This window comes from Phragmites australis, chromosome 8 (assembly GCF_958298935.1).
Source record: "Phragmites australis chromosome 8, lpPhrAust1.1, whole genome shotgun sequence".
Classification (NCBI taxonomy): Eukaryota; Viridiplantae; Streptophyta; class Magnoliopsida; order Poales; family Poaceae; genus Phragmites; species Phragmites australis.
In genome coordinates, this window is record NC_084928.1 from 4,508,406 (window position 1) to 4,528,996 (window position 20,591).

At 39.3% G+C, this 20,591-nt stretch overlaps 1 protein-coding gene across 1 annotated transcript; it reads right to left on the reverse strand.

The window, feature by feature from the left end:
• Positions 1 to 92: 92 nt before the first annotated feature.
• LOC133926366 (CHD3-type chromatin-remodeling factor PICKLE-like) lies at positions 93 to 19,024 on the reverse strand. Its single transcript, XM_062372286.1, has 31 exons — positions 18,534 to 19,024; positions 18,010 to 18,144; positions 17,774 to 17,922; positions 17,537 to 17,698; positions 16,783 to 17,000; positions 16,582 to 16,677; positions 16,361 to 16,497; positions 16,061 to 16,276; positions 15,856 to 15,963; positions 15,670 to 15,720; positions 14,246 to 14,345; positions 13,855 to 13,997; positions 13,671 to 13,774; positions 12,838 to 12,976; positions 12,574 to 12,743; positions 12,428 to 12,494; positions 12,200 to 12,325; positions 11,007 to 11,116; positions 10,096 to 10,174; positions 9,285 to 9,476; positions 7,417 to 7,561; positions 7,215 to 7,317; positions 6,446 to 6,520; positions 5,515 to 5,576; positions 5,361 to 5,437; positions 3,083 to 3,213; positions 1,384 to 1,513; positions 1,156 to 1,296; positions 917 to 1,037; positions 650 to 714; positions 93 to 560 (listed from the first exon to the last, which is right to left on the reverse strand). Exons 1-31 carry the CDS (start codon positions 18,690 to 18,692, stop codon positions 276 to 278), a joined length of 3,996 nt encoding a protein of 1,331 aa, XP_062228270.1. The 5' UTR covers positions 18,693 to 19,024; the 3' UTR covers positions 93 to 275.
• Positions 19,025 to 20,591: the final 1,567 nt, after the last annotated feature.

The window sequence follows — 20,591 nt, forward strand, 5'->3', positions numbered from 1 at the left end:
TCCAATGGACTTCACCATCACAACTCTCAGCAGTGACGTGCGTGCGTGAACGCATTACATCAAAATGACAGCAGTGACATCTGCAAAATGTGTGACCATACCACAACGCAAGTAAAACTGGATAACTTAGCAGAACCGTTCGACGGTAATCACTAGGAGTAACAGCTGAGGTTTGCATATGTCTGGGGTGCCTTAATGTTACAATATGGAGATTAGGGCCAGATTATCGAATTAATGGGAATTCCCTTTCCTATCACTGATACCTACGCTACACATCAACCATCGATTTCCATCTTGTCGTCCGTCTTGACAGACGATGGCTCCCCGTTCGCTGCCTCAGGCCCTGAATCTTGCGCAGGTGTAGCAGCTTCTTTGGAGTTTGCATCTACCACCTCCTCTTCGGTGGCAGTGCCAATTCCTTGTGCTCTCAGGGTCTGGACAACGTCCTCGCACACGGTTTCCAACTGATGAAGGCTATTGACTAAACGAGAAGAAGCTGCCTTATCGCCAAAGAAAGAATTTAGTGCAGTAGCACCGCTGTCTTCAAGCACAAAACACATCTGCAGAGCACACACACAGACAGTTGTTAATCAAGGAAAATAAATGACATGATCGCTTATGACTCATGAAAACTCCATCGATTACTCACCTTATTGTAAAGATGGGGAAATTGTGACTGATCAGCTGTCCCATCAGAAGCCACTTCTTTGGTAGCTGGAAAGAGGATCCCAGTTATCACAACAAACAATGAGCAAATATCAAAGTATATTCTCAACAATGTCACGTTTTTAAAGATGGCAAGGTGCATAAAAGACAAGAGTCCATTAAAATGGCGAGTATTCACACACAAGCATGTTCTGTAGCCTTTCTGCATACATAAACAGACAGGAAGTGTAGAGAATAGGAGATCGCTTACAAATTGGTTCGAGATTGGGCAATTCTCTTGACAATTCGCTGATATCTGGAAAAAGTGGAACATGTCCCCCTGGAACAGTTTGTTCAGTAAGATCATCAGGAACAGGAGTGTCTGTCTTTATCTGCAAAAAACAGAGTACGCTTTCACTAATGCCACACAACAAAGATATTACATGAACAGTTTTAGTGTTTGCTCCAATGAGAGCTTGGGTGCATGTCTGTTAAGGGAAGAAGCTGTACCACAGCATATTCCAGATTCAAGCATCTCTCCAGAAGATGGTATCTCTTCCTTATGAACTCAACGATCTTTCTCTGAATCTCCTTGTAATGGGACAAGCTTGAGTTCACCTGGCCTTCCTGTGTGGTGCCTTCCAAATTTCCCTGGAAAAAGAATGGAAAGAACAAATAAATGTAATGAGTCATGTCACTAGAATTTTGGAAGAAAAGACATAGTGTGCACATACTAACATTTGTCTCATTGTTTAACTGAACACCAATTAATTCATTAGCAGAAGGAAGATTCAGCTCTCGTCGTGCAGCCTCAAAAAGCCCATTCTCTCTGTCATCAGATATATACTGCCACCTTGCATACCCATGCCTATTGAAGGGAAAATAAAGCCATTATGTTAACCTTAAATTGTAACTTTGAACACTTAATATGCTACGGTGTAAAGAAAAACAAAAGTCAGATAAAGAATGCGGCCACTAGCCATGAGGAAAACACATGCAAAGTAACCTTAATATATATAAAAAAAATTAATAACATAAAATGCATTCACTTTGAGGGTCAGATATTCCTAGTTTAATCCTTAAATAGGGGGGGAAAAGCTAAATTCCTATAACATCTACACATTAGTTGAGAGGAAAGAGGATTGATGGCAGTCAGATTCAGGCCTGCAAATGAACTTGAAAAGGACATTCCTCTTTCATTAAGCTGTCCACATATAATTATAATTGTCAGGATATCTCAACATATGGAGTCAAAATAGAATAATTGAAGTTAGAGATCAACTATGGAGCTCATCTTGTTTCCACATAATACTTTGGTTCGCTTCAATCTCTCCATTCCTATTTAAGCTACATCAATTGCTTATTGATAACTAAAGGGCAAATCACGGTTGGAGGCCACCAACCAGCACCTAGGCACCAGCTTCTGGGAAGTTGCACAGCATATAACAAACCGAACAGGCAAAGGGATATAGAATGACATCTACTAATGATATTTTTATGCTGTACATTCAGTACTTTTGTGTGTTAGTGGCCAACTTTGAGAACTTTTGTTACAGGCATTCTAAAACAAGTATATTTGGCAACAGAGGGAGCAGAAAGCAAAGCATAGTTATCAGATCTCACTCATCCTGTCCAGTCCATACTATTGGATAGTTTCTGTAATCAGCACCCATTTTGAACTAGTTAAAACCAGGTTGAACAGGGTTCTGGTGTGAACCGGCTAGGCCAGACTAGTTTGACCCAAACCCAATGTGTTTTACAAAAGCAAAGAAAACGAGGCACGCCTACTATGCTTTGAACTGGAACTTGGGAGGCTGAATCATGAACCTTGGTGTGCTATGCAACTATCCCCACAGCAGATTGTTTTTTAATATAAAATTATATGACGAAATAACTAAAAGAATACCGGAATATATACTGATGAAATTAGAGTCTTTTATGGTATTTCTTGTATCCTTATTACGCAGAGAAAGATAATTAAAATGGTATGTCCATATGTGCATTTTTTACTTGTCAAATTACTAAAAATAAAATACAACCTGCATTATTAAAATTATATGGCGAAATAACTAAAAGAATGCCGGAATATATAGTAATGAAATTAGACTCTTTTATGGTATTTCTTGTATCCTTATTACGCAGAGAAAGAGAATTAAAAATGGTATGGCCATATATGCATTTTTTACTTATCAAATTACAAAAAATAAAATACAACCTGCACTACTACTGGTTATCCACGGGTCTGACAAGTATCCTAAACAACTCAGCCAGGTCATAGCCAGGCCACGTCTGATAACACTGAAGCAAAGTCTAAATGTCAATTGTTAAAGAACTATTCTAGCCACAAAACTTATTCTGGCCAACTTAGATAAAGGGAATCAAGGGATAATTTCATAAAGCTTGTTGTAAAAAACTGAATGTATCAACGGATGCATACTTTATTATTCCTTTTAGTAACAGTAAATCATGTTCAGCTTTCCATATTCTTCCACCGGATAAGCCTTGGAATTCATATTGCAAGTAATTAGGAAAGAGCTTTGTAATTTTTCCCTGTTCCATGGCAGTCACCTGGAACCACAAAGACATGTCAACATTGAACAATAGAAAGGTTATCTCATAGAATCATATCATGGTACCATTACTGTATGATTTCTAAAAGGACTAGGATCAATGAAACCATGCAAACAATATGCTTCCAAGTTATAGCAACAAACAGTCTAACTTCAAAAGAACACAAGGTAAAATAAGGAAATTCAATTAAACATAGGTTGCTCTTTACCTAATAAACCCCTACAATACACATAGCACTATCATAATTGAACTAAGCAATCATCACAACTAATAAGCTTGGGTGGTCATCGATTTCTTGTAGGTTCTAATTCATGGTAAGGTGCCAAGGCTAAGTGTAAGCCACACATACATATTAAAAACTACCAAAGATATAATTAATATTGTGATGAGGTGCATTACAAAATGTAGTTCCAGATTCACGCTTGAAAGCAAACAACATGCACACCTTCTCATCACAACTTTAAGAAGACAAAATTCAAACTTACTTTGTTTGGGACCTGTTTGCTAGTATGTTTAAAAAATTGGCCTAGCCAGACGCAGGGGCAGCGCTAACATGATTCAAGGGTATTCAACCAAATACCCATTATTTTTGGCAAAAAAGTTGATACATATAGTATGTATTTCATATACATGGTAGTTGGCAAGTGTTTCCATATGTTTGCTGTCAGTTTCAAGCGCTAATGGGAGAAAAATCCTCCCGCATGGGAAGCGCCCACCGCATGCCCAACTGCCCCACTCAGGCCACTCCATCACTCCTAGCCCCATTTTCAATCTTCTCACTTTGCCAGCCCAACCAAGCGCTCCAACATAAGACTTGAGAGAGCAAAGTTGAGAGCAGTTAGGCCGCCGCCATGACAAGCCTCGACCACTCACCAGGCAGCCCACATAGCAGCTTCCTGGCAATGAGGCAATGGCAACCGCCCCAGCTGTCATGCTGACCACACCGTGCTGGAGCGGCATCTCACACCGTGCTGGAGCGGCATCTCACCACCGAACATCTGAAGTCCAGGACCACCCCATCCCCCATATCCATTCTGCCATTCCCCAGTTCTGCACCAGCACGATAAGTTCTCAATTTTATAATCCTTTATTTCCTTTTTTGAAAGCAAATAATTCCTAGTCTCACTTCTTTTGATGTTGTTCTGATGGTCTAGAAAAATATTATAAGTGTCATGGTCGACTTTTGAAAATTGTTCCTGTAAATTTGATGTTCTAACTCTTGTCTTGGCCTAGTGAACTAGGTCAAATTGCAAATGTTCCATATGTATTAACATAGTGTGTTTCACCTACCTTTTGTTTAGTATTGGACAATCAATGGGTACAAAATTTTTCCTTTGCGCTACCTCACAACCATCGCATAGTGTATTATACTGGATTTAATCAAAATAGCTTCTCGCGCTAAAAGCTATGGTTGACAAAATATTTTCTTTCACGCTATCGATGAATTGATTAGTGTTTACATTAGAGTTAAACATTTTTAATAACTTCAAATACTTATTATTTAAATCTTGGCTCCACCACTAGCCAGACCCCTTTGCACTAGGTGGTGGCTGGCCGCCGCGATTATGGCCTAGGCGGTGATAACCTGCTGCACCTGATTGTGGGATGTATAATTACAATCATATATTCTCATTATTTTGTAGCATTAAACTCATTTGTCTGTATATGTGTTTTCCAACGTCATGTACCAAAAGTTTTTCAATAAAATGTCCGATCGAATTTCTGATTAACTGGTTTGACTACTGACCCTAGACCTCAACTGAGTCTATAACCAGGTTAACAGGTACTTCTATTGTTTCACCCTTTGGGACCTTTAAGAAATTTGCAGCAACCATTGAAAGAGAAGCATGGAAGCACAACTAAATTCACAGTTTCTACAGTATTTTCACTTATGTAATGTTTCAACATAAGGAATTTGTCCTGCTGTTCGAAGCATACGTGCATCAGATTACACAAGGCATAACAAGCCTTGTTAAATAAAAAAGTAACTTATGTTTCAGCTCTCATTATTCTGCAGGTGCTTCCAATGTCCTCTACAATAACGTAACAATGCACAAACATTCAAATTAATTCTACGAGAATAATAGAAGCATTTGCTATCAAGTATAGCTGAGCAGATGATGGACAATATTCTAAGCGTGTACCTTCTCCTCGATAAGGGATATGTTTGCTATCCTGACCAACAACTCATCTGTACGCATCCCTTCCTTTGGAACACCATCTGCATTTATGCATGTGGAGTTTAAGAATGTAGATGGAATAAAAAAAAAATAGTAACCATCACTAAGCTCAATTTACCTGAAAAATAATCTGAATCATTAATATCTTCAACAAGATGGACCATGACAAGTTCAGCATACCTGCAATAACCATATTATAGGATAAGTAAAATTACTGTAAACAGAGATATTGCTAGCAATCAGCTTCAGGACCATCAAAGAAGGATTGCTTTAGTGCAAATATGTCAACACTGGATTGTTTCTTTCACCTGGGAATTCATTTAATGATAACAGAGAAGGCCTACTTGACTTTAATAGGCAATATACAACCCTCTAATATAGACTGGTGGGTGTACAAAATTAGGTGCATGCTCAAGCATAGAGTATTCACGTGGATTCTTCTACAAGGAAAGATCAATACTAGACCTATATGAGAGGGTCTGCATCTCAAAGCCTGTTCCATGTTCATATGAGTTCACTTCAGCTTCAAGCTTACTCGAACTTCAACTGAGAGAGTGACCCTATCAATTGTCGATCTATCATTGACAGCATTGCTTGGACATGCAATGATTAGACTGCTGTGTCACAAAATCATGCTCCAGTGCTGAGCCTAAGCTACAGCACTTGCTACGACCACTTCAATGATAATCTGGCTTTGTTGACTATTGGCTTTTCCTTTTCTTAGTGTTCCATGTGATGATATCACACTCTTCTCAGTGACAAGGTCTATACAGATTTTCGATGAAACTAGCAAAGCATGAGCTCACCCAAGCATATTAGTGCAAATGCTCCCTCACTGCCAATAGTCGACCGCTGCTTTCAATATGTGCTCTCAGATCAAAGTTACAGATTTCTTCATCAAGGCACAAACTTGAGTTCATTGTATAGATACATAGGAGCTAATCAATAAAGTGTACAGCGCTCTAGATATCTCCACACAGTCTTAGTATATTTAGTGTCCGACTCAAAATATTGGGACTACATATTAGGATAGTATATGCTTCACATACCTCTGAATTTCTTCAACACTTTTCCCTTTCAGTCGAGGAAGATACTCTTTCCAATCATAATTCTGAAAACCATATCTGCAATGCTGAATGGGGTAAATTACTGACCACGAAAGACAACATGGTGCACATTCATGTTGGTCTGATAGTTACTACTAGAGAATACCGAACATATAACAGTGGTCTCAAGGCAAATATGAAGATGCTCAAATTGGATAAGAAATAACTATTTGGTGACAAAGATAGAGGTCAGAGCACCGAACTACACAAACAACTAAAAAATTTTCTCGAACGGGCATGAGAGTTGCGTGTCATTTCATTAAAGAAGAGTAACAAAGTACGACATACATCACCTAAACACTTAAAATCTTAAATGTGAAAATAATAAAAATTAACTAATCATTGTCAAAATAAGAACCCTGTGGAAAAAAAATGTACCCATGGGCCAATTGATATGAAGGAATCAGATAATTATTATATGTGCTCTGCTATATCAGTTTTATGTAAACAACATCCTTACATAAACTGTAGTTCATGGCTCCCTTGCCCACCAGGCTGGTTCTGAGGGAAATCAGTAGGTTTAGTTTAGCAGCCCAGGGCATGCCATTGAGGACATCCTTACAATTCAGAATTGTTCAAGCTTAACAAGCATGTTACCTAAAGCAACTAATGCTTTCATTTAGGCAGTTACATGATAAAGCGGCAAGCCCCCCCCCCCCCCCCCAAAAAAAAAAATTGCAGAACAGCAAAATTTTAAGTAGATATCTATAACCTGTTGAGTGTCTGTAGGAACATTGCTCGTTGAGCATGGTTGAATCCAAGAACTCTCAAAGAACGACCTTCGCCCTCCATCAATGGAATCGAATCAACATTGCCTAACAATGATGTATTGGAAAAGTGTATAAAATGCATAATATTCATATCATATAGCAATAACACATAATGACACCACGTGTACGCTACAACTTTCTTACGTGATTTTCTCTTAGAATATTGGCCCCTCCTCCCAGAAATATTTCCTTGTAAACTTGTGTCATTATCTGACACATCATCCTCATAGGAGTAATCCTCGTCTTCAGAGCTTAAGTCATGAATGTCGTCCTCATCAGCAGCGGACATCTACACATGGAAACAAGGCTCATTAGTGTTTTTCATTACTGAAAATGCATTGCTCCCTCTGAAGTTTAAATCTAACCATATTAAAAGCATTACCTTGGAAAACAGAAACATAACAGTACATTCAGCTCTAGATCTCATGACTAGTTAGGAGACAGTCAACTAACGGTACTGTGGAATTCAAGAAAGATCTAAACATAGAATGGCTGTATTTTTGCCTAATTGTCCTGCAAAACTATTAAAGTTCAATTTGAAATGGTGTCTTACATAATCCGCGAAATTTTCCAAACTTTAGGCATGATAATTTATAAGAAAGTATAGCAAGGAGGCGTTGTTCTATTCAACCATCACGGTATAATGCTCTAAGAGAGAATTGATGGATCCCACACCTAGCCAAACAATGATTCTTTGACACACTCCTAGAGATCTGATTATTTTATTACCTTTTTCTGGGCTCCACTTAATGGAAAGAAATGCAAAAACTGTGCTAAGACCAAAAAACACCCAATGTCGGTTCTAATTTGTATGTGTTGTGCAGAAAGAACAGCTCTGACGATTATGAACATTTGTTCTTCTCTTTTGATTTTACTAAAATCAGTTAGGACATGTTCCGTGTTTATTGGGATATCTCTATACAAAATATACAAAGATTGGAAGCTGCAAGAGGTGTCTTGCCCTCAACCAAAATGGCTCTCAAGAAGCTGGTTACTTTGGGGTGCTGGCACATTCGGTTGCAAAGAAATATTAGTGTACAGGTGTGGGCCACCCAAGCCAAGTCCATGGGGATGGCTCTCAAGAGGCAGCAGTCATCCATATGGTTGCATGATGCCACAAGAACACAGCATCATGCGTTCTTCATGGCTAGATTAGTTATATGGCTTTGGTATATATATTCTCAATAGCTGATTGGGTGCATCAGCTATCCTTGTTAGGTAGCCTGCTATATAAGCACAGGGTTGTTATCTCTTTGAGGCAGGCAATAAGAATGAATCAATCTGATATCCCCCCAGCTTCTTCCTCCCAGTCCGTAGTCCCCAATCCCCCCCCCCCCCCCCTTCTCTCCTAAGTCCCTCCCCTTCAGCTGTCATCGTCTGGCCCTCCCCTCACCTCAGTGCAGTGTTTACCCCCTAATGATCTAAGGATCATAACAGCTGCATCTTTGATAAACTACCTCCAAATAAGCACCACTGGAAGAGAATGCTTGCAGCAGACATGGCTTTGCTTAAAAATAGGACTACTAAGAAGTTTCTGCCTCAAATGTTAGCTGGGCTTCAGAATAATTAGAATGATACTTGCCCACTCTGTTCTTCTGTCTTGTGGTCTAGCTTCAGAATAGTTCAAAGAATTATTGGCTGACTTCAGAATAATTACATCATTAATGCAAGTATGCTAGAAACAACAAACAAAAAATATCCTTGGTGATCTTAAGCACAGGAAGCAAAACAAGTGGTATCAATAAGTTGGAAAGAGAGAAATGTGGTGAAGCACTACAAATAGTTTACAGACAGTCAGAGAAAGCCAAAATCCCTAAAATTTAATTACAGTTACAATTGTGCTACAGGAATACAGGACGTTTAAAAAAATCCTTAAATAGATGTAAGTTCTCAATGAGTTGAAATTAATAGATCGCATTCGCATCTGTTGCCTACTCGAAATCAAGAATGCAGATAAAAAAGAACAAGAAAAAAGAGACAAGGTTAATGAGGATAACACATAGAAGTGATACCTGTTTGCGGCTTCTTTTTCCTTTCCCCATAGTAGTATGTTCTTCAACTTTCTGTACATCATATTTATCCTTCAATAGCTCATCCCAATAGTTTGCTCTTGCAGAGTTTGCAGCTTCAGCTGCAGCCTTTCTGCGTGCCTCCTCTTTTGCCGCCAAAGCCTTAGCCTCATCTATGTATTCAAAGTTTGCAACCTGGAATGGAGTAACACATGAAATGAAAACTTCATTGCTTGCTAGAATATGCCAAAAAAATCATAATACAAGCAGAAAAAATGTGTCATGACATACAGTTGTATTATGTGGCATTTTAACAATAAATGAAACACAAATAGTATTACTCTATGAGTAGCATACCAAATTTGGCATGAAAGGATAAATATGCTAGCGGATGAAAGAAACAAGACGAGATTGCATTAACACTGCTTATTTGCAGAGTGCTTTTGCCCGGCTGCCCGCGCTACCCAAATGTATATCTTGGGACACTGAAACTAACAAGCTAATTCGAATGTGAATGCATGCATATGCATACGTATGAAATCTCTTATCTCATTCAACAACAAACTCCTAATGCATTAATCCTATCAAATATCAACAGTGATTTGGTTAAGTGAACAAAAAAACAGCAACATTGAAGTATACTAATCACATGGTAATCAGACCTCATTAGCTCACAGACTAACATATGCAAAATAGACACGCACATAAGCACGAAAAAACACAAGCGATGGAGACCACAGTAAATATCAAGAGGATAATCAAAACAAAGAAGCTCCTCAGGGATTATACTTGGAATGAAATAAGACCTCAATACCTTGAATCCTTTCAGAAAGTCATCCTCTTCTTCATCTTCCAAACATTCTTCCTCATCAGCTTGGTCACGATCCAACAACCTGTGAGGCCAGTGCAGAAAAATAAAAATTGTCTCATCCAACATAGATCACTGTTGTTTTAAGTTTTAACAAAGAATCTGAACTTTGGGGGCAAAAAGGCTAGGGATAATGTTTCATATACTCTACAATATAGACAGAATCCATACCATACTACTCCCTCCATTTTTCTTTACAGGGCATGTTAGGATCTGATCCATTTTTCATTTTACAGGCAAACTGCATTCCCTATGCATGCATTCATCTCCCCATTCCATGTTTGCCCTTATTTATGGATTGGTTTTCACCGTGAAAAGCTGGGATCGAAAGGATTGTAGCAATTAATGTGGGATGAGAAAGCATGCAGGTGGGCTTTTCTCCACGCATGCAGGGGTGGGCTTTTCTCCACGCATGCAGCAGCTTAAGGGAGGGCATTGATTGCTTCATTTTGTTTCACAGCTGTGGAAGAGCAAGGCTACTCTGGTCTTTTCTTGTTGATGTCTTCTCGGATTTAAAGCTCCTTAACCTACGTGCTTAGAGCTAAGATGCCCTGTATTTTGAAGTGGAGTACTATAGATTACTCTAAAAGGAGGAAAGAAAGAAATTCACAAGAAAATGAAATTGAACAATAAAGATAGATTATTCTGCTGAAATTCTTGTGTACAGAGTTAGACTATAAACTATGCCCCTTTACTATAGTGATTACGAATTTTTCCAGGTTTTCAAACATATTGAAATTATCCAGTACATTGTTCCAAACTGTATCAAATAATTGGGAATTGCTTTAAACAACTTCACGATACAAAGGCATTTTACACAAAATATCTCCCCAAGGTGAAATTAAGAAAGTGCGTACCTCTCTATTGCGGAATCATCGTAATGAATTTGACGAGATTTTCCAGCTTCGTCATTCTCATCATCAAAAAGCTCCTTCGACCCATAGCGTATGATATCATCTAACTCCTCCTAGAATAGAGCACAGATGCATACTTCGTACTTAGTATTCAAAAATAGATATAACAAGGGTTCACAAGTGGGGCAAAGTAGCAAGTTGGGTAACTACTAGAGTACATTCAATCAATTAACAAAGCATAAAGAAAACAGAAGTGTGATCCCACTGAGAGCATGCACTTTGAGCTCTGTTTTTGTTGTTTTGTCTATACATGCTAATTAAATGTTGGTAGAAGTTAGTAATTATTGAATGCTTGAAAGAAAAAATAAATAAACTGACATATGACTTGGATTAGACCAGTAACCAGCCAAGGTTCACGAAATTTATGAAAAACAGATTCTGAAACCCTGGGTTCCATCTCCACGGCATAGTCTTATATTTGGTTGTTGGGGACGAGCCTATTTAAAGAGACCGTCAACCTTCCTTTCGGTAAGAAAGAACAAACACTACCCAGCAGGCCTACCAAGGGTGAGTGCGGAGTGCCTTACCCTCGGTTGTCAGACCCTTTTTTATCAGAAACTGCAGGGAGTTCCCCACAGTGAACACATAACAAAGTCCACCTGATCATCCAACCTAGATAACAATCTGAGCTAACACATACACGTGGATTATGAATATGAAATATACAATTGGAATTTCTACAATTGGCATCAGCCATAAGCCCATAAAGAAATAAACAATCCCTCATATCACACCACAGCTCAAAACAAAGCCGAATCGAAAGTGCATAACACCATAGCAAAGCTTATCTACCACACTCATGCTAACAGACCCACAGTGTCTTATTCCAACCGTAAACTGTTATTTGATATCAAGATAAACTACAACTAAAATTACAGATGGCTTAATAACCACCAACTGTGGCAAGATGTGGAAGGTTTTAAGCCTTGTAAAATGTTACACAAAGAAAGAGTACGATAGTAACAGATACTGCATTTGGGTTCGTGCTATACTGGCAACAAAAGGTAACATGTAGTTACTCAACCTTTAATGTCATAAACATGTATTCATACATAGGTTAAGCCGTAAAAGATCAACCAAAGTTGATGCTTTAAAAAATTTCCCACTAACCATGAAAATGCAGTCCCCACAATTACCTGATTGACATTATTAGTTTTTGTGAGTCGACCAACAACTAAGTGCTCCAATATCATCTTTTTCTTTGTAAGCTGCATCATTCGCTCCTCAATTGTGCCTCGACTAACAAGCCTGTATATCATCACCTGCAAAAGAAACAGATTAAAAAATATTTAAGATAAGAATCACCACAAAAATTATTGAATACATTGAAATTCAATAGATTCTAACACTGTAAGGTAAAATACCTTGTTCGTCTGTCCTAAGCGATGAGCTCTTGCCATAGCTTGCAAATCCGCATGTGGGTTCCAATCACTGTACATAAATTGAAGTGATAAGTAAAAGCAAACACATAATATTGACTGTTTTTGTCCAAACAAAGAGATAGTTTCACCTGTCATAGATGATTACAGTATCAGCAGTTGCCAAATTTATTCCCAGACCACCAGCTCTGGTAGAAAGAAGAAAGCAAAACCTAGTTGAATTCTTAGCATTGAAGCGATCTATTCGTATCTGCCTTTCAGCACCACCTATCTTGCCATCAATACGCTCATAGCTCCATTTCTGAAACATGTATCGTTCATAATAAGGTGCATGAGATTGAGATCCATTAGACAGCAAAGCTAGCACTAGTTACAATGGGAAGATAATTAAGTACCCTGTAACTTAAATAATCTTCCAGCAAGTCTAACATGTGCTGGAACTGTGAATAAATGAGAACTCTGTGACCCTGCTCTTTAAGTTTCACCATCATCTTGTCCAGCAGCTGCATCTTACCCGAAGAATCTAAAAGCCTCCTTTAAAATCAACAAAACAAGACATCGGTAATGCTAAATAAAAAAGTATGGAACATCAATACCAATCAATAGATTTACTCAGGCATGAAAGATGACTAAACCAAATCACACCATCCAGTTCAACATAGGAATAATTTAAAATATACAATAAAGCCTTTATGTCCCAAGCAAGTTGGGGTAGGCTATATAATTTAAAAGATACCTTAGGAAATAAATGGCATCATACAAGCATTCTAACAGATGGATACAGAAGTTTTACCCAAACTAAAAAGGGCAAGATGACTATTAACAAGATGCTTATCGCAGCCAAATCCCAATCTCAACATTTGGCGACAAGCTTGCTTATATTTTTCATTGACATGATTTTTAGAGCACATTCAATGAAAAGACAGAGAAACAGACAATGGAAAACTCCAATATGGCAAGGTGTCTACAGGCCATAGCAAGCTTAGAAAGTTAGTGATACCATGTAGTACACAAACACTGGCAGTTCCCAGCGATACCGTCACACACCAGCAAAAACATTATGTAAAAGAACAGCAAAGCCCAATGAGAGCACAAAGAAGGATGAGAATATAATGGAAACTAATATGGAACTACACGGGCCAAAAACATAACAGTTACAGCAAAGAGAAACTGAAGAAACGTCATGAAATAAAATAGAAGACAGTTAATAAACAAGCAACTGGTGCACCTTAAACCTTCTTCTGTATTGGCAGGTTCAGAATCAGGTTCATCTGTCATGAATCCATGGCAACAAAGTTTCCGCAGCTCCATTACAACATTTATCAGGGATATCTGTAACAAGAAAATAAAGAATTGTGAATCCAATAAAGGCAGATATCATCAATGACATGAAAATCAAAACAAGCTATTACTTGTCCACCGCTACGACGGGTTAACACTTCATAATTCTTGGTGAGAATTGCCTTATAGTACTCCTTCTGTTTGCTCGTCAGTTCAACTCGTAAAATTAGTTCCTTTTTTGGAGGAAGTTCTTTCATAACATCTTTCTTGAATCCTATTTGTACCACATGAGCAACAAAGATGCAAATAAGTCAGGTGATAAACATTTTTCAGAACCTTGTATGGCAAAGCAAACCAATCGCTGGAAGTTTAACTACAGCATTCATGAACAACCATATGAGTTTCAAGAGCAATAAGTTTGAAATCCTTTCAGTAGGGGCAGCCAATAACTCAAATCATTCAATTTGAAAGCAGCAGCACCATGTTCCAGGAAAAAAATGAACAGGTGAAGTAGATTCGCACTTCGAAGAAGATGTGGCTTCAGCATTCCATGGAGCTTCTCGATTTGCTTGTCTTGGTTTATATCCTTAAACTCTTCTTGGAGATCAGCTATACTCCCAAACTACAGAGTACAAACATAAGCATGTCGCATCAGACTATGCATAGTTTCAGAAGAAGAAAAAGTCTGCTACTTGAATGGAGCATTTATTGTGACAGGAGGCAGGGGTAGGGGAAAGTTGCACAAGTGGACCAAGTATGTGCAGTGGTTGTGCATACATACATGCATCAAAATGTTTCCTTAACGTTGACCAAGCAGAAATGATATGGGGACCAACAAACTTGGTGATCCAATCAAAATAGTGCCAGTAAGAATTAATAAAACAGTATATTATGATGATTTAGTGATTTATACAACATTTCACCAGCCTAAACCTTATTTAATCCTAATTCGCTTCCGCCTGCAGAAAAAAATGGTTTTCATGATTACTGTGGTAATACATTTGTCACAATTCAGAGCCAGACTGGCTGCCACCGGAGACTTTAATATATGGTTTTTCACAAGAATAACTTATGGTATTTTCCCAGCCATTTGACAATAAAAAAGGTCCAAAAATCCTAACATGGTCAAGCTCGTATAACAAAACATACAGTTTTCATACTCATACTAACCAGGGAAGCTAACAGTAAAAAAGCATATTGAACCAATTGGAGTGTGATTGGTTGCCCGCAAAGTCTTGTCCGCATGGACAGTATCTACAGCCTGAAGGGAAGCAGGTTGAGCAGAGTCATATTTGTTGAAAAGAGTATTTGATTGGTTATATCTGTCTAAACAGGCTGAGCTGAGTTTCTGTTTGGTTGACCGAATCTGATGCCGCATTAACGTTGGGACTGTGATTGGTTGCTCGCATGAAGGTAATTTTGTGTCAATGACAAGTGGGCCCGTCTCACCAGGCCAGGATGCGGAGGAAAGCTCGAATCAAGCTTACCTCTCGGGCCAAGCTGCGGGTGTACATTTGCATCCGTCGGGCCTGACCGGAACAATGCATGCGGACAACCAAACACGCTTCTCTATAAGATTATACATATCTGACAGGTCAGGTTGCTCCCATGCGGGCAACCAATCAGACCCTTGATAAACAGCAAGTTAGCAATTAACATGATGACAACAGCTCCCTATATGGTTGTATCCTGTATGACAGTCCATCAGATTGGGCAATCGTGGTGTGGCTTGCACAAACAACCATCGGTATCCTATCTAAGCAATTCAATAATAGGATTATCTATCAGCATATTCTAAAAGCTTGTAAATTGTCTGTAAAGGACAGCAGTTCAATCAAGACATCATGAAAAAGGTCCACAGAAGAAAGGTCACCACTAATGAGCTATAGAGTGCCATGAACTAAACTAAAATAAAATGTTAGCATCCGAGAAGCAGGAAATCTTACACTTTCACCCTCAAGGAAGTGCATAAGCATGAAAAGCTCATCAAGGTTATTCTGGAAACGAGAGAAAAAGATAGAACGTCAACTTAAAACATATAGAACTGATGTCAATTCATACATAGAGCTGATGTCCCTTGTTATTTTTCCATAGAGCTGATGTCAATGACTCAATGTATATGTAACACTAACCTGAACTGGGGTCCCTGTTAATAGCACACGATGTTTGGTATTATAATCTTTAAGTTGACCAAACAGCTTGGAATCTTTGTTTTTCAACCGATGCCCCTCATCCACAATCTGACACAATATTAAAGATTGGAGACAAGTTATACAGTTGAACAAATATTCTGCTAGAGAAATGATGCAGAAAGGGGATGTGCAAAAAAGTAAGTACCAAGCATTCCCATTCTATATTTTTTAGAACAGCTGAGTCCATGTTAATCATCTCATAAGATGTCAAAAGGACATCAAATTTTATCCTTGACTGCTTCGTTCCTTCATTAGATGAAGATGATTTCTTTTTCTTAAGCTTCTTAGGTTTCTCTTTGGGGTAGTAAAATTCATACTTCCTAATAGTTTCACGAGAAGCAGCAGATCCAAAATACATTATCTGTCAACAAGGGAAAATTATTTAAGATGTAAATCTGTCTGAATTAAATACAATATGGATCTCAAATTAGTTTGATCCACATACAACATTCATTTGAGGTGCCCAAGTTGCAAATTCACGCTCCCAATTTCGCAAGGTTGAGAGGGGGGCAACGACCAAATGCGGACCAAGCTTGTCTTCAAAGAGAGAGGCCAGAAAAGCAATACTCTGTATTGTTTTCCCTGCAATATTTAATCATTTACTCAAAATCCCAGTACAATATTTGATCAAAAAGCTTTGTATTTTACAATACAAGCATCTCTTACCAAGACCCATCTCGTCACCAAGGATTACACGTCTATTATGAAACCACGAATAATGTAAGAAGCTTAACCCTTCAAGTTGATAGGGATGTAGTGTGCCTTCAATAACCACCAAAAGCAGCATTAAAGGAAAGAACAGATCCATGAAATTTATAGTCAACTGAAATTAATCAAGGAATATTTCATGGTTTAATAGCAGCGTACCACCAGAAAGAAACTTAGGGCTTTCCTTGAATTGGCGTGTCTCACGAGTGACACTCTTGCCCTTGTCACCAGATTTCTTACGCCTGGATTGAATCTCATTAAAACGTTCAATCTGAGTTTGGAATGCCGAGATGTCGGACTCACTTTCCCAAGTACATTCATCGTATGAAAGTTCCTTCCATTTCACATAGTACTCCCGTTCGCCAGTGGAGCTTTTTCTATTCATAAAATAATGTTGAAAATTTCAAGATGCCAGAGAACTTCTGCTGAATGGGAATTGATAGGTATAGTATATGTATGGAAGATGATAAATGGGCGTCTAGATGGGTGAGAGTGAGACCATCATGACATGGCAAATTAGCACTATGAAACCAAAGTTGAATAATCTTATGATTTCTCATGAGTAATTGGGTACTATCACTTCATTCTAGATTATGGAACAATTTTCATAGTAACCGATTACAACATGAGTTCATGACTGACTTATTCAAGGAGCCAGCAGGAAATAAGAGACCTATAAATGGTATGCATTCACAATAGCGACACACATGACCATGACGCAAAATTACATGCATATGCTATTCAGTAATTCACCAAAGAAAAGTTGGCACACCAGGTTATAAAATGAAAAATAACAACATGAGTCACTACATATCAAACAGAAAATCGTATTAGTGTTTTTAGTACCACCATCCAAGATAAAAATATTAAGCCTCATGTTAAATTTTGTTCGTTGTAAAATTACCCTACATACCTGCTAGCAAGGATCCTGTCAACAGTTGTCCATTCTGGTCTAATTGCAGCAAATTCATCATCAGATTTGTCCATCGAATCCAATTGCCTATGGAAGTTATTCAACCTAGTTTTCAACCGAGGGTGTATCTTGGCAGCCTCTAAATATTCTTTTTCTGAAACCCTGGTTTTAAAGAGAGACGATAGTTAATAGTAGACAGTAGAAAGAGAAACAATTATGCAGTGAGCAAGTAACTACCAAGAGCAGTGAATGTGTGATAATCCTTTCCACTTTATAAGATATCGCTTGATCTTCTTTGATCCAGGCTCTGAAGAATTAATATCTTCAGAAGTAACATCTTGCATTTCACAATCTAGAATCTTCTCCATCTCCGTCAGTGGACTTACCTGAAAATAACAAACAAAGTGATTTGGTATACCAACAGTATCAATCATAAGGTGAAAGAGAGGTTTCTGAAGAGGGCAAAGACATACACATTCAGGGCAGCTCCATTTATCAGATGTAATGTTTAAGCAAGGAACCAAGCATTTTCGGTGAAACGCATATGTGCAGGTTGAACAAGATACTAGATTATCATTTTTTCCACATTGCTGGCAAGCATCTTCTTTCTGCACCACAAAGAATGAGTAAGGATGGACCTACAGAAAACTACATGATCACGTAACTGAAAAGAAACAAAATAGCAAATAAAGAATCACAAGAACAAGAGGGAATCAGGAAGTCAAGATAGAGCATCACAAATGATTAGAGCTCCACTATACAGACAAGGACAAGGTTCAGTTTCCTAACAAGATATCTCAAAGTTTATAAAATGATAAGATCCTAGTTACCTTACTGTTCTGGATTTAATGTACAACGACAATAAACCAATAAGAAATAAAATTTTGAGACACAAGCTAACAGCCCCAATTCCCCCCAAAAAGAACACTAGCTACCAGCCAGCCTGAGCAAAATTCGCAGCAAACAGCACAGAGAAGCAAGCCTCAATCAGCCATACTGCGTCCTCACGCTCGATACGCTCGGCAGGCGCGTCGTCCTGCCGATCCTTCCCCTTCCCGGCCCCGCCGCGCGGCGGGAGGTCGTCGTCTGACTCGTCAAGCGTGTACAGCGGCCGCTTCTCCGACCGCACGCGCAGCCGCTCCACGAGGCTGCTCATCGCGACGCCGCCGGTGCTCCACGCACGCCGGGATCGAATCCCAGCAAGCAGCGCCGCTCCCACCAAGCTCTCGTTCCGCCTCTCGCTCCGCCGCCTGCGGGTGGGCTAGGGTTTGGTGGGCTTGGGGAGGAGCGATGAGTGGAGGGGTATTTGTACCCCGCGGGTGGTGAGGTTGCGTCCGGGGGAAGCGCGGCGAGAACGGAAGGTGAGCTGTGGGCGGAGGAGGCGCGAGGACGGCGAGGGGGCCGGTGTCTCTCTCTCTCTCCTCTTCACGAGGGGACGCGAGGGGAGGGGGCAGTGGTAACGGCCACTGCCCAATAGAGCAGGGACTAGGCAGGCAGGTTTTGCGAGGAGGACCTTTTACAACGCCTAAATTACCTTGTATTTGTTCCAAGAATTAAATCCAGTCCCAACTCCCAACTATGCAGCAATTGACAGGCTGTGAACTTGTTTGAAAACAAAAAACGTTTGCTGTGAAATATGATTTTTCGTGGTATTGATCTGATTATAGTTTTGGAAATCTGGAAATCTTCTGCCTGGTTGTGGACGGGTCATCATTTATGTGATTTCCCTGCATGTATTTAATTGTTGCCGAAGCTGTATTTAATTGCTGCTAAGATTTAGATTCTAGAGTATATATCTCAAAATAAGAAAACATTTAATGCCCAAAGAAAACAGAGCAGATCTTGAATAATGCAAATCTTTTCCTACCTGGACGCACCTCGGTCGCTATGTCCTCCCCCTCCTAACCCGCCCTAATCACCGATGCAACTACTAATTCCATGGCTATCTGTTGTGCCATGACATCCCCTTTCATCACATGCGACGCTCGATGCCTTACCCCTGCCATCTCCTTCCCACCGATGCAAATCTATCTCACCACGCCAACCAAATCACAATAGTACCCTATCGCTGCCCATCACCACCAAAATCGGATTCACCAACAATAATGAATACAACACTCACAAAAACTCCTATTCTAAAATCTTATATATGGTTGGTCCTAGGGAGGGGAGAGAGAGGCATGCTTACCTTAAGAAGCAAAAATGGTAGTATTCGAGGAAGCACAAGATCTAGATGCAATGACGAAGAGTCCAACTATGATGCCAGGGCAAGGAGCAGTTGTGTAGAGGAGCTTCACAGGAAGAGCTGAGCGATAGAGGATACCTTGTTTGGAGGAGGTAGGTGATGCTCACGTCAAAGGAATTGAGGAAAGTGGAAGCACAGGTTGCGAGAAACGGGGTGGAATTCGGTCATTCAAGGACAAGTGAGTCATAGGTATTTATAGAGCCACAAGGGGTGGTGTGATGTGCGGAAGAAGGTGGGGGAATAGAAAGTGGAAGCAATTAGATACTTTTGTCATGTTGCGGATATGGGAGACACGAGAGTGGTGAGGGAACGCAAGTTTCCCTCTTTACACATGAGCAAGAGGAAGAAAGATGTGGGATGGCGTGCAAGAGGTGGTGAGAATGGAAGATAGTAGCAAGTGGACAAGTTTTGTGATGTTACGAGCAAGGAAAGTGTAACGATCGAATTTTCTATTTTCTATAAATCAACTGCATTAGAAATTAAATAAGTGAAACAAAAAATAGCTTAGAAATAATTCCTTTTAGGTCATTTCTCGGTGTGTTAGTTATTTCTTTTTGTTGGTGTTTTTGCCCTTCCTGGTTTTATCGGTTTTTCCTATTTAATCGGCTAAAGATTAATAGAGAAATAGAACTCATAAAAGAAAAGGGAAAAGGAAAACAGAAGAGGAAGGTGTCGAGGGTTAGTTTCTGACAATGATTACAGGGTGTACCGGTCGAAGGGTGGTGTATGTGTGTTTGTGACGAACTCAAGAACACACGGATTATCCAAGTTCATGCCTCTCTCAGAATAACAACTCTACGTCATGTGTAT

Bases quoted from the DNA above. Each gene is read 5' to 3' on its own strand.
- LOC133926366 (XM_062372286.1), bottom strand. From the start codon at position 18,692: ATGAGCAGCCTCGTGGAGCGGCTGCGCGTGCGGTCGGAGAAGCGGCCG. The intron at 6,521-7,214 runs GTTATAGATATC...TCAGCATTGCAG, and splicing joins TTCCTACAGACACTCAACAG to ATATGGTTTTCAGAATTATG. The intron at 3,214-5,360 runs GTACACGCTTAG...TTGTGGTTCCAG, and splicing joins TATCCCTTATCGAGGAGAAG to GTGACTGCCATGGAACAGGG.